General features: G+C 36.6%; 1 protein-coding gene across 1 annotated transcript; it reads left to right on the top strand.

Annotated features, from left to right (window-relative positions):
- The first annotated feature begins 9,881 nt into the window (after positions 1-9,881).
- On the top strand, positions 9,882-11,359 carry LOC126729086 (60S ribosomal protein L9-like). Its single transcript, XM_050434815.1, has 2 exons — positions 9,882-10,279; positions 11,092-11,359. Exons 1-2 carry the CDS (start codon positions 9,942-9,944, stop codon positions 11,336-11,338), a joined length of 585 nt encoding a protein of 194 aa, XP_050290772.1. The 5' UTR covers positions 9,882-9,941; the 3' UTR covers positions 11,339-11,359.
- The last annotated feature ends 3,374 nt before the right edge of the window (positions 11,360-14,733 follow it).

Below are 14,733 nucleotides of genomic sequence, written 5' to 3'. Positions count from 1 at the left end.
CCATCTAATAAAATTATCCCATGACAGCAAAGCTATTATAATCCATGATATGCATAAATACACTAAGCTATTACAATTCAATGTGCTTTGTGTAATCTATTATATAAGAATATAAAACTTAGAAAGTATTTGGCTTGCTAGTGAAATGCCACTTCATGGTTATAGTAATGACTAAAAGTAAAATCAAATAAAAGAAACAACTTCATAACTAGCATCAACAAATTTACAAGAAAAATAAAAGTATCACCATAATATAACTTAATGAACATTATTGCTGCAGTAGAAACTGCGCGAACTAGTCAACTAAAGATTTGGGCAGTTGTTTGCAACACAATATAACTTGATGAACAGGGTTTTAAGGTAAAGAAGAAAATTTCATTAAAGAAAAGGGTAAAGCAGAAAGTGGTCACATTAAAAAAAGGAAAGAGAAAAGGTATATTTTAATATTAAAATTAGGAGAATGCTAACCAGTACCGCTTGGTGCTGGTTAAGTGCAAAAAAGACAAAAAAAAAAAAAATTATAAAAAAAAGTCAAAAAAAAATCTCAAATAGTAGTACAAAACTGAAAAGTTGGCATAAATTGAATAAAAAGACAAAATTTATGTCAGAAAAAAGTAAAATAATTTGTGCTTAACGGGCACCGTGTGGTGCCCGTTCACACAACCCTTAAAATTAAATCAGATAGAAAAGGATGCAATGACAGCTAAAATTGGAATGTGGAGACAATGGACACATGAATTTTGCAATCAAAGATCTATCCATAAGTGAGCCATTTTCTTGTAAGGGAACACTCCTACAAAATACCAGACTAGCTAAGATCAGATATCACTTTCAAGAACTTGGATCAAAGTCCCATTTCAGTGTATATTACTTTTCCTTGTCTTTTCTTTTCCCTGAAAAATATGCATGTATACACTAGAAGTTTTCTCAGTAAAACTAGTCAACAAATATTTTGAAACAACAAGTGATGTCCACAGCCACAAAATGTAAGATCTAGATCGGCTCAGAAAATCACCCACGAATATAAGAACATACCCATTGTAAAAAACAAAAAAATGTAAGGCAATAAATGAGCAAATCTCAAAATGTCAACTGAGAGACATAAGACATGAAACTGAAAGAAGCATAACAAAACAAAACAATGAAGGGATGGTTTTGGTTTTGGTTTTGGTTTGTTCTGCACCTCGAAGATACTAAAATATTTAATTAGTAGACTTTATTGGAAAGACTCACGTAAAGTAAAAGAGAATGACATATTTCAAAAACAGTAGGAATGATATTAGTGTGTGTGCTAACATAGTCTTAACAAAACTATTTTCCTAATATGTTAGCATCTACCAGTAAAACAAATTGGAGAAACATGACTAACTTTTGATTTGAAAATTGCTCCTATTAGAACAACACCATATACTAACAGGTGACCACCAAATAATCAAAAGTGTATATGCACCAAAACAGTACTAGTATCTAAACTAGAACTCTCACAGTGAGATGCTGCACAAACTCATGTGAGTTTGATCATACACAATCAAACAAGTAATTTATCAAACACATTGTGAGCAACTCTTTGAAACTTTAAAATTCTAGTAAAAAAAAAAAAAAAAAAACCCCAAATCAGAAACCCATTCACAAAAAACAAGAAATTACCCAATAAAAATAAACAAGAAACACAAATCCATATATAGCTACAATATACAAATTTATGCAAGTTCACAATCTAGACTCACTCAAGCACTTTATCAAACACGTTATGTGCAATACTTTGAAATTTTAAATTTAAGTAAAAAACGCAATCAAATCCGAAACCCACCCACAAATAACATGTTATTACCCTATAAAATCACAATTGATAGGAAATTACCCAATAAAATCACAATTTTAAGAACATAGTTATTGATCCAACTCAAAAGAAACTCATGAAACAGAAATTAAAACAAAGTTTACCTTTGTGAGAGAATGCTAGCTAGGCGTGAGAGAGAAGAGTGAAAGATAGTCCAAGAGTAAAGAAGTCGTGAGAGAGAGAGAGAGAGAGAGAGAGAGAGAGAGAGAGAGAGAGAGAGAGAGAAATTTGTGGGTTACAGATTTTTTTTTTTTTTTTTTTTTTTTTTTTTACGTTACAAAACATTGTAATTTTGTTAATATAATAAGGGTAAATTAGGAAATTTATTTGGTCAATAATTTATGTACTCTACTCTTCCTCTAAATCTCTCCAATTTGAGAGAATTAAAAATGAGGGGTTAGAAGTAGTTGAAACCCCTCCAAATCCCTATAAACCCCTCCCCCTCCTTTCTTAAAAAACCTCCAAACAAAGTAATTGAATTACTCTCCCTCCCTTTACTCTACTCCCCTCATTTTTTTAACTTCCAAACAGGCCATTATTGTTAACTAGTTTCCCATATAAAAAATCTGACTGTACATTTCTCAGGCTTCCAACACGTCTAAGAATAAAATCTAGAACTGTCATACACGCATGTATGTTTGTGAAAACTGCAAATGAGTGGAGATAATTTATTAAATTCTAGAACAGACTTTATCACTATTACAAAACTCTTGTCCTGAAAACAAGAAAGAGATTGTTTATTCAAGTAGGTGTGAATTTTGATAGTGGTTTATGTTGGTTTATGGGAAATGCTAATGCATTGTCTAGGGTCACGTTTTTCAACCTAGGCCTAAGATGTATGGGACCTTAGACCAGTGAGCCCGGTACAATGAATTTGTAGAGAGTGGGTCAAAGAGTTAGGCTTTAATGTTTGGACAACAGTTAACACAGTGTTCTTCACGATCAAGTTGGGGTGAGCTGAGTTTACCAAAGAAGATTGGTCCTTGGCACGATCCGATGAGCTTTTTCTGAAGCCTCTGGTATGATAGGGGTTTCAGCCCCACTTTCCTGTCTCCCTCCACCCCCTTTTTATAGTAGTTTCCTTCCTCTTGAATTGGGTTCCCAGGGCAGGTACTTGTTCCATTAGCCCTTCCCTCCAGCTGTTAGGAGTGGTTATAAAGGCAGAAAAGTATGGTTATGTCAGGTTCTAGGCACTAAATGCAATAATGGCAACCTTTTTCTTAGACATTTCCCTTCTCTTTATTGTCCTTTTTTGTTTTGGTACTTTTCCTGTTTCGTGAAATGATCTAGAGTATCACTACCAGTAGCCGGTTGCTCCCTTGGTCCTCAGCTACATCTATGGCTAAGAAGGGTCTTTCTCATGGTCGAGGAGGGGTTTTTTCTTGAATTGGGCCCCTGGCCCAACGTAGACATTGACATGGGCTTCCCGGTCTTATACCCCCCACAATAGCCCTTCAAAATCCTGCTATCCGGCTCCTCGGACGGAGAGGAGGGTTTTGATGACATCGGGCCTCTATCATGGCTTGCCAAATATTGTCCTCCATCAATGCCAGAGCTTCTTCGCTTGCCTAAGGCACGTTTCTGGCTGTGAGACATTCTTTTAGTTTATCCAAGCTGCATTTCTGCCGTTTCGATACACGAGGTGCGCTTTTATTAAAGTCTCTTCACGAGGTGACGCAAATCCAACGGCTGAAGACTGTTTTGGAAATTAAGCGAGATTTATCTCGCTTGTAATTCCTTCTTGGAGATTTGGGCAAATTGATTGCCACTAGGTTTGCCCCCTATATAAGACACATAGGGGGAGATCATTCTCTTTTATTCGCAGACCCTTGAGTTTTTCAGGCTTTTAACTTCCCAAATGTTCCCAAAGTTGCCACCAAGGCAGTGATTGAGATTTAGGGAGTGAAATGGTCAAGGATAAGGGTGAGGGTGAAGGAACCAAACCCTCTTCAGAAGCCACGGGTGTCTCTGAGGTTCAGAATGATACCATTAGGGCAAGGGAGACAGAGACCAAAGATATTTCTCCCCTTCAACTGGATAAGAAAGAAGTCTCCCTTCCTTCAACCAAAATCTGAAGCAGGTTTAGGTCACATCAGATTTTTGGTGTGACAAAACTTGGATTTTCATCCGGCATCATATGTCACGCGTGTGCAGGTTTGGATTTCTCATCGCCGATACCATCCATACTTGCTCGATTGCTGCTAGAGCAATACTTGCTCGATTGTTGCTAAAGCAAGTATGTGGATTTGGCGTTCTTGCTTCTTCTCTTCCACCGCCGGTGCCATCCATACTTGCTCAATTGCTGCTGGAGCAAGATTGAGGATTTATCGTTCCCGTGGACTGCTCTTTATAATTAGCTTCTGAAATAGGCTTGTCTAAGCCCTTTTATGTACACTGTACTTCTTCTTTATCTAATAAAAAGGCGATTTTATTTCATTTTGCGTTTATCTAATAAAAAAGCGATTTTATTTCATTTTGCATACCTTTTCTTTTCTACAATAATTATTTTATGAATAGGTGTGCTGGTGTCTTTTCTTTTGAATAGTACTTAGAACTGATGTCGTTGATGGTAGAGAGTTGTCACCCTGAAGTTATCAAAACTGACGGGCACAACAATGCCGACTTTAAGTAAGTTAACAATATAAGACTGACCAGGAAAACATCCGCATGTTCTGCATTACGAATAGGGTGATCGCCCAAGGATGTGTAACCTAAAGTAAACAGTCCGAGGGGATCGCCGGGTACTAGGGTTCTCTTCCCCGTTTACGATGAAGCTTTTAGCTTTAACTTGCTTTAGGCGTCCGGTCCAAGGACTGAGGCGTGATTGAATTTAGCTTAAACGCTTAGAAAGGTGTCGGCGTGTGTTAGTTTCCACAAAGCAGGAGGTTCGAGGACCATGCAAGACCTTTGTTCTTTCTAGGACTTAGGGTTTTTTTTTTTTTTTTTTTTTTTTTTTTTTTTTTTTTTTCCGGAGTAGTTAGTTTTCCCATAGGTTTGAGTCCGAGAACCATGCAAGACCTTGGTTCTGTCTAGCACTTAGCTTTTCTTTGAAGTAACTAGTTTCCTCATAGGTTTGAGTCCGAGGACCATGCAAGACCTTGATTCTGTCTAGCACTTAGCTTTTCTTTAAAGTAACGAGTTTCCCCATAGGTTTGAGTCCGAGGACCATGCAAGACTTTGGTTTTGTCTAGCACTTAGATTCTTCTTTGAAGTAACTAGTTTCCCCATAGATTTGAGTCCGAGGACCATGCAAGACCTTGGTTCTGTCTAGCACTTAGCTTTTCTTTGAAGTAACTAGTCTCCCCATAGGTTTGAGTCCGAGGACCATGCAAGACCTTGGTTCTGTCTAGAACTTAGGTTCTTCTTTGAAGTAACTAGTTTTTCCATAGGTTTGAGTCCAAGAACCATGCAAGACCTTGGTTCTGTGTAGTACTTAGCTTTTCTTTGAAGTAAATAGTTTCCCCATAGGTTCAAATCCAAGGATCATGCAAGAACTTGGTTCTGTCTAGCACTTAGCTTTTAGAAAGTTGTTAGTGCGCATTAATTTCCTCAAAACCGGAGGTCCGAGGACCCGACATAGCTAAGGTTCTGTTTAACCGCTTCAAAAGATTCTGGCTTGGCCCTCGGCTTCTTAATCTGCAGGGAATTCAGTGAACCGGACTACTAGACCCGCGAGAATTAGCCCCTTGACAAATGCCCGAGGCATACACCTGACGTCAGAAGCCCCTAGAACCACACTCCGTTTAGCAATCCTTCCTGTGTAATCAACACTTTGAAGTGTAGACCTAAGCGGAAGCTGAGTTATGACAATGACGGTGTGTTCTTGGAAATAATTGGGGGGGGGGGGGGAGGGGGCTTTCGCGTAGCTTGCACCACCACCGAAATGGTCCTCTCGAAGGACTCTTGCTAATAGGAGCTTGATCCCACCGTGATTAACCGTTGCATTCGCCAACGTACAAACTCTCCCCACAGACGGCGCCAATTGTAGGGTCACGTTTTTCAGCCTAGGCCCAAGATGTATGGGACCTTAGACCAGTGAGCCCGATACAATGAATTTGTAGAGAGTGGGTCAAAGAGCTAGGTTTTAGTGTATGGACAACAATTAACACGGTGTTCTTCACAATCAAGCTAGGGTGAGCTGAGTTTACCAAAGAAGATTGGTCCTCGGCACGGTTCGAGGAGCTTTTTCTGGAGCCTCTGGTATGATGGGGGTTTCAACCCCCCTTTCCTGTCTCCCTCCACCTCCTTTTTATAGTATTTTCCGTCCTCCTGAATTAGGTTCCCAGGGCAGGTACTTGTCCCATCAGTCCTTCCCTCAAATTGTTGGGAGTAGTTGTAAAGGCAGAAAAGCATGGCTATGTTAGGTTCTAGGCACTGAATGCAATAATGACAGCCTTTTTCTCAGACATTTCCCTTCTCTTTATTGTCCTTTTCTGTTTTGGTACTTTTTCTGTTCCGTGAAATGATCTAGAGTGTCACTACCAGTAGCAGGTTGCTCCCTTGGTCCTCGGCTACATCTATGGCCGAGAAGGGTCCTTCCCATGGCCGAGGAGGGGTTTTTCCTTGGACTGAGCCCTTGGCCCAACATAGACATTGACATGGGCTTCCCGGTCTTGTACCCCCCACACATTGCTAATGAGTGAAGAATGATATGTATTTATAAGTGTTTAAGCTATCTTCCAAGTTTAACGTATTTATTTTTATTAAGTGAACTAAGAATTAACATCTCCGAATTTCATCGACAAATCTCAGATATATATATATATATATATATATTGACATGATTTTTATCTATTCATTTAGATGTTGATGTGGATTTTCTTTTTTTAATTTTGTTTATTAACCGCGTTATCTTTAAATGTGACAACTATACAATCCGTCAATCATGTAAGTTTTTTTTTTTCATCATTGAAATGATGGTAGCAGTAACCAAAAAATAACAATAAGTTTAAAAACTCGTGGACAAAATTGAAAGTTCTAAAACATTAGGACCAAAATGAAAGTAACCCAAAATTTAGGGATGAAAAATGTGTTTTTGTCATTTGGGGAGGGGGGGGGGGGTTGGAGGTGTTATAGTATATATTTATCTTGATATCGTTTTTTTATGAAAAATGAAATTAGAGATTATTTTTATGAAATTTCTTAAACAAGTTACAAATTTGAATGATTATGGGTTTTTATACTTTGTTTTTGAATGGCCTTTTGTTGAATATTTAGTTCATTTGTTGTTATTTGGATTATTTTTATTGATATTTAGGCTAATTTTGAGAGTTATGCTAGGGACACAAGAAATTATCACGACAACTAAGTTGTTAGTCTCTCATATGCTAAAATAAAATAATAAAATATTATACTAGGACCCACTACATTAAAAATAAGGGTGTTGTGAAAATGTTGTGAACTTTTGTTATGTCTATAGAATTTTTCTAATTTTATTTTTGATATTTGGACTTTTATTCTTTTTTATTTAAGGAATTAAGGATTATGTAAAATTATTTTTTTCAACCAAAATTCATGGGATTTTCATGTCAAGGTGTTTTATAATTTTTTAAGGTGTAGACAAAGCATGTTAGTTTATATATATATATATATATTGGTAATCTAAACACCCCTGATCAACATATATTTAAAGTCACCATTGCACCAAAGTGTATTATAAGCTTGTCTAATTATAAGGCACGTGAAGAACATATCAAATATAGCACAATGAATTATCAACAATCTTATAACTCAATTAATAGACACATTTTGGTGTTTATAAATCAGACATCAAGGGTTGAAATCCATCATTCCTCCAACTATCCAATATTAAAAAAAATATGGCACAATAAATTCCCATTGCATAGAAAAGTCCTTAGCAATGAAATTGACCAAGTTAATTACTAGACTAGATGAAGTCTGAAGAGAAATTAGTGGTAAAGTTCGCCATTTTTCAAAAGACAACATTACATTTAAATAATTGTGGGCCTATTTGGGATTGTTAGCATTTGTCAAACTACTATATAAAATGTCTTGAAGTTGTTACGACACCTGTTTTAGGTCTTTAGATGTAAGAAATAATTTTAATAGGATATTATAAAAGTGATGTTATGTTTTGTAAATACTTATTTTCATGATAATTAGGCTCAAATTATACATCGTGTAACTTTTGTCCGTATTAATTACACTACTTCATTATTTTTTTTTATTAAATTAGTATTATGTATATGTGATGCATGACTTAATTAAAAATTATAAGCAAATAAATTGAAATTATATTAATAATGAGTGAGTGACATTACAAAAACACATTAATTTTATAACATGGAACAAATACATCTATTAAGCCACTTCAGAAAAGTAAGATTTGTAGTCCGTAAATTTATTATATTAAAACATAAATTAAAATGTATAATCAAAATAATTAAAATAAGTATTAATGTATTTTAAATTACTTGAAACTTTTGTTAGTAGAATTTAGTTGAAATAAAAATTTAAATTTTTTGGAATTTCGAATAGTAGATTTTTATGTAGAGTAAATATTGATAATAAGATTTAATTTACAGTCAATGGGTCATTAGAGCCCATCAAAGCATCAATAACAATCATCGAATCACTCTCCACAACAAAGTCTCGGATTCCTATGTCCCAAGCGAAGAGCACTCCCTCCTCCATGGCCTTAGCATTGGTTTCCAATGGTCCCAGAGGTGCAGCGAAGTGTACGCTTAAGGCGGCCTCCACTCAGCCGGCATGGTCACGTATGATAGCCCAAAACCCACCGTCTAAGTGAGCAAAAGTTGCCCCATCAACATTAAGTTTGAACCACGGAATCATTGGTGGTGTCCACCGCATATTGTTATCATGCACTGATGTACTTATTTTGAACTTAACCGTTTGAAACTCATCCAAGAGGAATCGTTCTTTCTGCAAAATAGCAGAAGCTTGTGACCTTGGCTTGCTGTGTCTCACCTCATTCCTACTGAACCATGAACATCATATTCTCATCACCTTATTTCTGCAAAGTTATTAAGTCATATAACATTAACAAAGAATTATATCTAGTGTAACTTAATCTTGACCGTATTCTCATCACTTGAATCCAAATAATTTAACCATTGACAAATGTATATTTAATAAAAACATCATCACCACCATCTACAATAATAATAACATAGTTTTCCATATTGTTATTGTTAAACTATCGGAAATTTTAATTGAGTCTTTTTAAAAAGTTCCACAAATCAAACTTTTTAAAAAGAATTATTCAGAGACAATAACTTTTGAGTAATTTTTGCCACAACTCTGATATGGCCAATTGTAAGTAGTCGTTTAAAGTTTTCTTATGGACCCACTACTTTAACTATACCACTCAATCAACCATATCAAAATTGTGACACAAAAGTTATATCAATGAAGGGTACGTTTGGTATGTTGTTATAGCTCCTATAATAGAATAATTATTCATGTGTAATAACAATTCGATTATTTTGGTTGTACATTTATTACATTGACTAATTATTAAATTGGAATAACTATTTTTTAAACAAAAGAATAACTATTCCTCTTTAAAATGGATGTAATAGATATTCCTTAGTGCATATAATAGGTTTTAAAATTAATATATTTCCAAAAATATAAAGTTTCTCTATACATCATCTTTTACAAACTTTTCATATGTAATAACCAAACTTATAGATAGTAATAGTTATTCCATTACAATGTCTTCTATTCCTGGAAATAAAGATTACTATTCTTAATGCAATCTACATTCAATATAGGTGAAACTACACTATTGGTTCCTCAAATTTACCCTGTGTTCACAATCGGTCCCTTAAGTTTGAAGCGAGCACAATTGGTCCCTCAAGTTTTAAAACTGAGTTGTATTAATCATTTTACTAATTGCTGTTAGTGGAGTTATTTATGTGACTAACAAAACAATGACTTGGCATTGTTTTTAATGATGTGGCAATTTTTTAAGTAAAAAATTAATAAAATGAATTTACACATCAAAAAAAGATTGACTCATTCTAATTCAAGTCTTAATCCTAACCGGCTACCACCACCACCTCATTGTTTTTCATTCTCAGAGAGGCGCAGCTAGACTTTGAGAGAGAGACACACCATGAAGACCATCTTGTCATTTGAGACCATGGACATCCCAGATGGGGTCAAGATCAAGGTGAACACTAAGGCCATCGAGGTGGAAGGCCCACGTGGCAAGTTCATCAGAAATTTCAAGCACTTGAACTTGGATTTCGATCTCATTACTAACAAGGATAATAGGAAGCGAAAGCTGAAGATCGACGCTTGGTTCGGCTCTAAGAAGACCTCCACAGCCATCCACACCGCACTCAGCCACATCAAGAATCTCATCATCGGTGTCATCAAGGGTTACCGTTACAAGATGAGGTTCGTTTATGCTCATTTCCCCATCAATGCCAGTATCACCAACACCAGCAAGTGTTGGGGAAAAATCCTAATCCCTTGTATGTCTATGTGTGAATTAAAATTAATGACTACCAAGCAATATCAATATTATGGAAACAAAAAAAAAATTTCAACAAGCACCACATAAACACAATCACACAAGAACACCAAATCTTACGTGGAAAACCCTCTAATGTAGAGGGAAAAACCACGAGGTAGCTCCGAAAAATATCCACTATGAAATAGAGATTATAACTATCAAGTTTATGCTAAACTTGTGTTCACAATAAATTGGATATACGACAAATAAATCTCAAGGAGTAAATACAATCTCACCAAAAAGCCAGTAGCAAAATCTTCCTCTGAATACTCCAACTCTCCATGGTTGTAGCACTCAAAAACTCCATGAGAACTCCACCAATTTATCTTACTTGTGTGTAACTTGAGTAAAGAAAAATGTCTTATTTTTCTTTTTCACTCTCTCACACTCTCACTGTGTTTCTCTCTATTTCTTCACACGGACTGCACCTCTCAAAATGGCTGAATATCTTTTTGTGTTTTTGCTCTCTCTAGAACTCACACACACTGGCCGAATGTGGCTCTATGTTTCTTGCTTCAGCACTCTACAAGGCCAAATGGCCTTTTCTTCTTTTTCTTTTTCTTCAGCGTGTCTCACACGCCTAAGTCACTGCCCAAGAAATGGCATGCTAACTTTGGAAGCTTTGCATCACTTCTCATTAAATGGAAAGCTAAACTTGAAGACTCTTGGAACCAAGCTCATAAATGAGCTTTGACAAGGCATGGCAAGCAAGTGGGCTAGACCCACATGGTAAGGCACCCAACAGCAAGTCTATTGAGATCAGGAATTTTCTTGGAGAAAAAAAGGTAAGGAAGGTGGATATGCTTGATGGGGTCACTATTCTCCGATCTGAGAAGGTCAAGGATGAGCTTGTGCTGAATGGGAACGACATCGAACTAGTCTCTCGTTCTGTTGCCTTGATAAACCAGAACCATGTGAAGAACAAGGATATCCGGAAATTCCTTGACGACATATATGTTAGTGAGAGGGGGACCATCGTAGAGGAGGAGTAATTGTAATTGTAATTGATCAAAAATTTTGAAAAGTTATCTTTAAAATGCCTAGGTTTGAATTATGTAGCTTTTGATAGTTCGTCCATAATTTTTGTTTTGAATGGTTATGCCAAGCTTTTGTGGACAAAAAAAAAAAAAAAAGAGTCTTAATCCTAACCTGGTACCAAATTATAACTCATCTACAATCCGATTCACAAACCCACGAGAGAGAGAGAGAGAGAGAGAGAGAGAGAGTGAAAAAACCACTCTCTATCTCACTGTTACTGTGTTAACCAAAACAGAAATGAAAAAACAGAGACTGAAAAATACATTGGAAAAGCTCAAGTATTATTGCTATGAAAGAGAACAATACAATACAACACTTTACAAGTGAATAGATACTCATATATATAGGTACATCAGAGAAGAAGGGAGAGAGAAGCCCAACAGAGTCTGGTATAACAGACTTGTAACCATCTCACATGAGTCATAACAAATCCTTACACGTGCATGATCCTTCAGACCTTCAATAACTAATACAATCCAAAACGGCACCGTTGGGTTTAATGAGAAACGACACCGTTACACTTTAGGCATGTTTTGTGTCTAACCACTTTACTACACAACACCATTTTGGACTGAGAACTAGCTGTTGGAACATTTGATTCTTCTCCTTCAATAATTGATTCTGAGCTTGCACTGTCATCCCCCCTCAAACGAATGGGGAATTTCCACATAAGTTTGGAAGTAAGCCAATTAAACCAAGGAGAGGGAACACCCTTGGTAAAAAGATCAAGAAGTTGATCATGAGTGGAAATGAATTTAATTAGCAAGTCATGCTTAAGGACCTTTTCATGAACAAAATGGTTGTCAACCTCGATGAGCTTTATGCGAGCATGAAATACAAGATTGGAGGCAATGGCCAAAGCACTAACATTGTCACACCAAAGAAGCGGAGGTTGAGGAAGAAAAATGCCAAAATCTCTAAGGAGCATTCGAAGCCAATACAACTCAGCTATAGTAAAAGCTAAAGCACGATACTCAGCCTCTATGGAAGAATGAGACACAGTGCACTGTTTCTTAGCAAACCAAGTGATAGGGGAATTACCAAAAAACACTACCATACCAGTAATAGATCGTCTATCCACAAGATCCCCTGCCCAATCTGCATCACTATAAGCAGATAAGGAGATAGGACCTGGAGTAAAAGCAATCCCAAAATGAAGGGAACCTTGAAGATACCTCAGGATGCGTTTAACAGCTTGAAGGTGATTTTGGGTAGGAGTGCTCATATGTTGACAGGCCTGTTGAATAGCAAAAGACAAGTCTGGCCTGGTGAAGGTGAGATACTGTAAAGCCCCAACAAGACTCCTATAGGATATAGGATCAGATAAAATAGGGTTGTCATTGGGAAGGAGATGATGATTAGGAGAGCATGGTGTCTTACAAGGCTTGCAATTAGTCATGCCAAACTTCTTGAGAAGATCAAAGGCATATTTGTACTGATGCACAAACAAACCAATGGAGGTATAATCAATCCGTAGACTAAGAAAGTAGTGAAGCAAGCCAAGATCTTTAAGATCAAACTCCTTGCCCAAAAGGGTGATAATGGTAGAAACAAAAGAAGAGCTATTACCAGTGATGATAATATCATCTATATAGAGCAACAAATACACAATGAAAGATTGATGCCTCAGGATGAACAAATTGCCATCAGCAACTAAAGCATAGAAACCCACATGAAGGGACTGAGAGGTAAATCTCTCAAACCAAGCCCGAGGAGCTTGTTTGAGACCATAAAGGGCTTTATGAAGAAGGCACACATGATTAGGAAAAGAAGGATCAACATATCCTTGAGGTTGAGCCTTAAAGACCTCCTCCTTAAGAAGACCATGTAGAAAAGCATTTGAAACATCCAATTGCTTCAATTTCCAACCATGTTGCACTGCCAAAGCAAGAAGAAGTCTAACAGTAGCAGGCTTAACAACTAGACTAAAGGTTTCATCATAATCTAATCCATACTGTTGTAGGTAGCCCCTAGACACTAATCTGGCCTTATACCTGGCAACAAACCCATCACTATGTCTTTTGAGCTTATAAACTCATTTGCAAGTTACAACATTTTTATGTGGAGGAAGAGAAACCAAAGACCAAGTTTGTTGCTTCTATAATGATTGGAATTCAGCATCCATGGCAGCCACCCATTGAGGATGCTTGGAAGCAATCGCAAAGGAAGGAGGTTCTACTTTAGTATAATCACATTGTACCTGCATAACTTTAGGCCTATATATTCCATGCTTAGACCTCGTAACCATAGGATGAGTACTGGTGGAGGAAGGAACAAGATCAAGAGGAGCAGGATTGGAAGATGATAAAGAAGGTTGGACAAAATCTGGGAGCACAGAGGGAGAAAGTGCAGACACTGAGGAAGGAGTATCAAGAGGAGTAGGAACAACAGGAATTGGAGAAGAAGTAGAAAGAAATGAGGGAAGTAGAGAAGATAACAAATTAGAATCTGATGAAAAAGAAGAAGAGTGAGGAATATCAACAGATTTAGGGAGTGCTAAAGAAGTAGGAATAGGATGAGACAACCAATCAGACAAGGAAGAAGAAAAAGGAACATGAGGATTAGTAAGATTGGGATTAGTGGCAAAAAGAAAGAGAGTTTCATTAAACAGAACATGACAAGCAATATAAATTATGTTGGATGTAGGATCAAGGCAAATATACCCTTTAGACAAAGGTGGATAGCCAAGAAAAATACATGGTGTAGACCTAGGTTGTAGCTTGTTCTTATTATAGGGTCTAAGAAAAGGATAGCAAGCACACCCAAAAGATTTAAGAGCATGAACAGAAGGTGTTTTAGAATACAATTTTTCCCAAGGAGACTGAAAACTTAACACTGATGAAAGAAGCCTATTTACAAGGTAAGTGGCAGCAGTGAAAGCATATGACCAAAAATTAAGAGGAAGATGTGACTGATAAAGGAGAGCAAGACCTGTTTCAACAACATGTTTGTGCTTCCTTTTTGATATTCCATTTTGCTCAAGAGTATGAGGACAGGAAGATTGATGGAGAATACCATGAGCAAAACAATAGGATTGAAACTCAGCGTTAGTATATTCAAAACCATTATCAGTTCTTAAAATTTTAAGTTTGGAATTATGTTGAGTTTCAACCATGTTCTTGAAGTGCTTAAACACAGACAAAACTTCATTTTTAAACTTAAGCAGAAACAGCCAAGCGAAACAAGTCTAATCATCAACAAAAAGTACATAGTAATTAAAGCCAAGTAAGGAAGTAATGGGAGAGGGACCCCAAACATCACTATGCACAATTTCAAGAATTGAAGTGGAAACAATTGAAGATTTATTCAAATGAAGTCTATGCATCTTAGCACTTATACAATATTCACA

Source organism: Quercus robur, chromosome 5 (assembly GCF_932294415.1).
Source record: "Quercus robur chromosome 5, dhQueRobu3.1, whole genome shotgun sequence".
Classification (NCBI taxonomy): Eukaryota; Viridiplantae; Streptophyta; class Magnoliopsida; order Fagales; family Fagaceae; genus Quercus; species Quercus robur.
The sequence above is the reverse complement of the archived record's forward strand: the minus strand, read 5'-3'. Positions and strand labels throughout refer to the sequence as shown.

Coding starts and splice junctions, on each gene's coding strand:
- LOC126729086 (XM_050434815.1), top strand. CDS start 9,942: ATGAAGACCATCTTGTCATTTGAGACCATGGACATCCCAGATGGGGTC. Junction 10,280..11,091: donor AGTATCACCAACACCAGCAA/GTGTTGGGGAAA, acceptor GGCACCCAACAG/CAAGTCTATTGAGATCAGGA.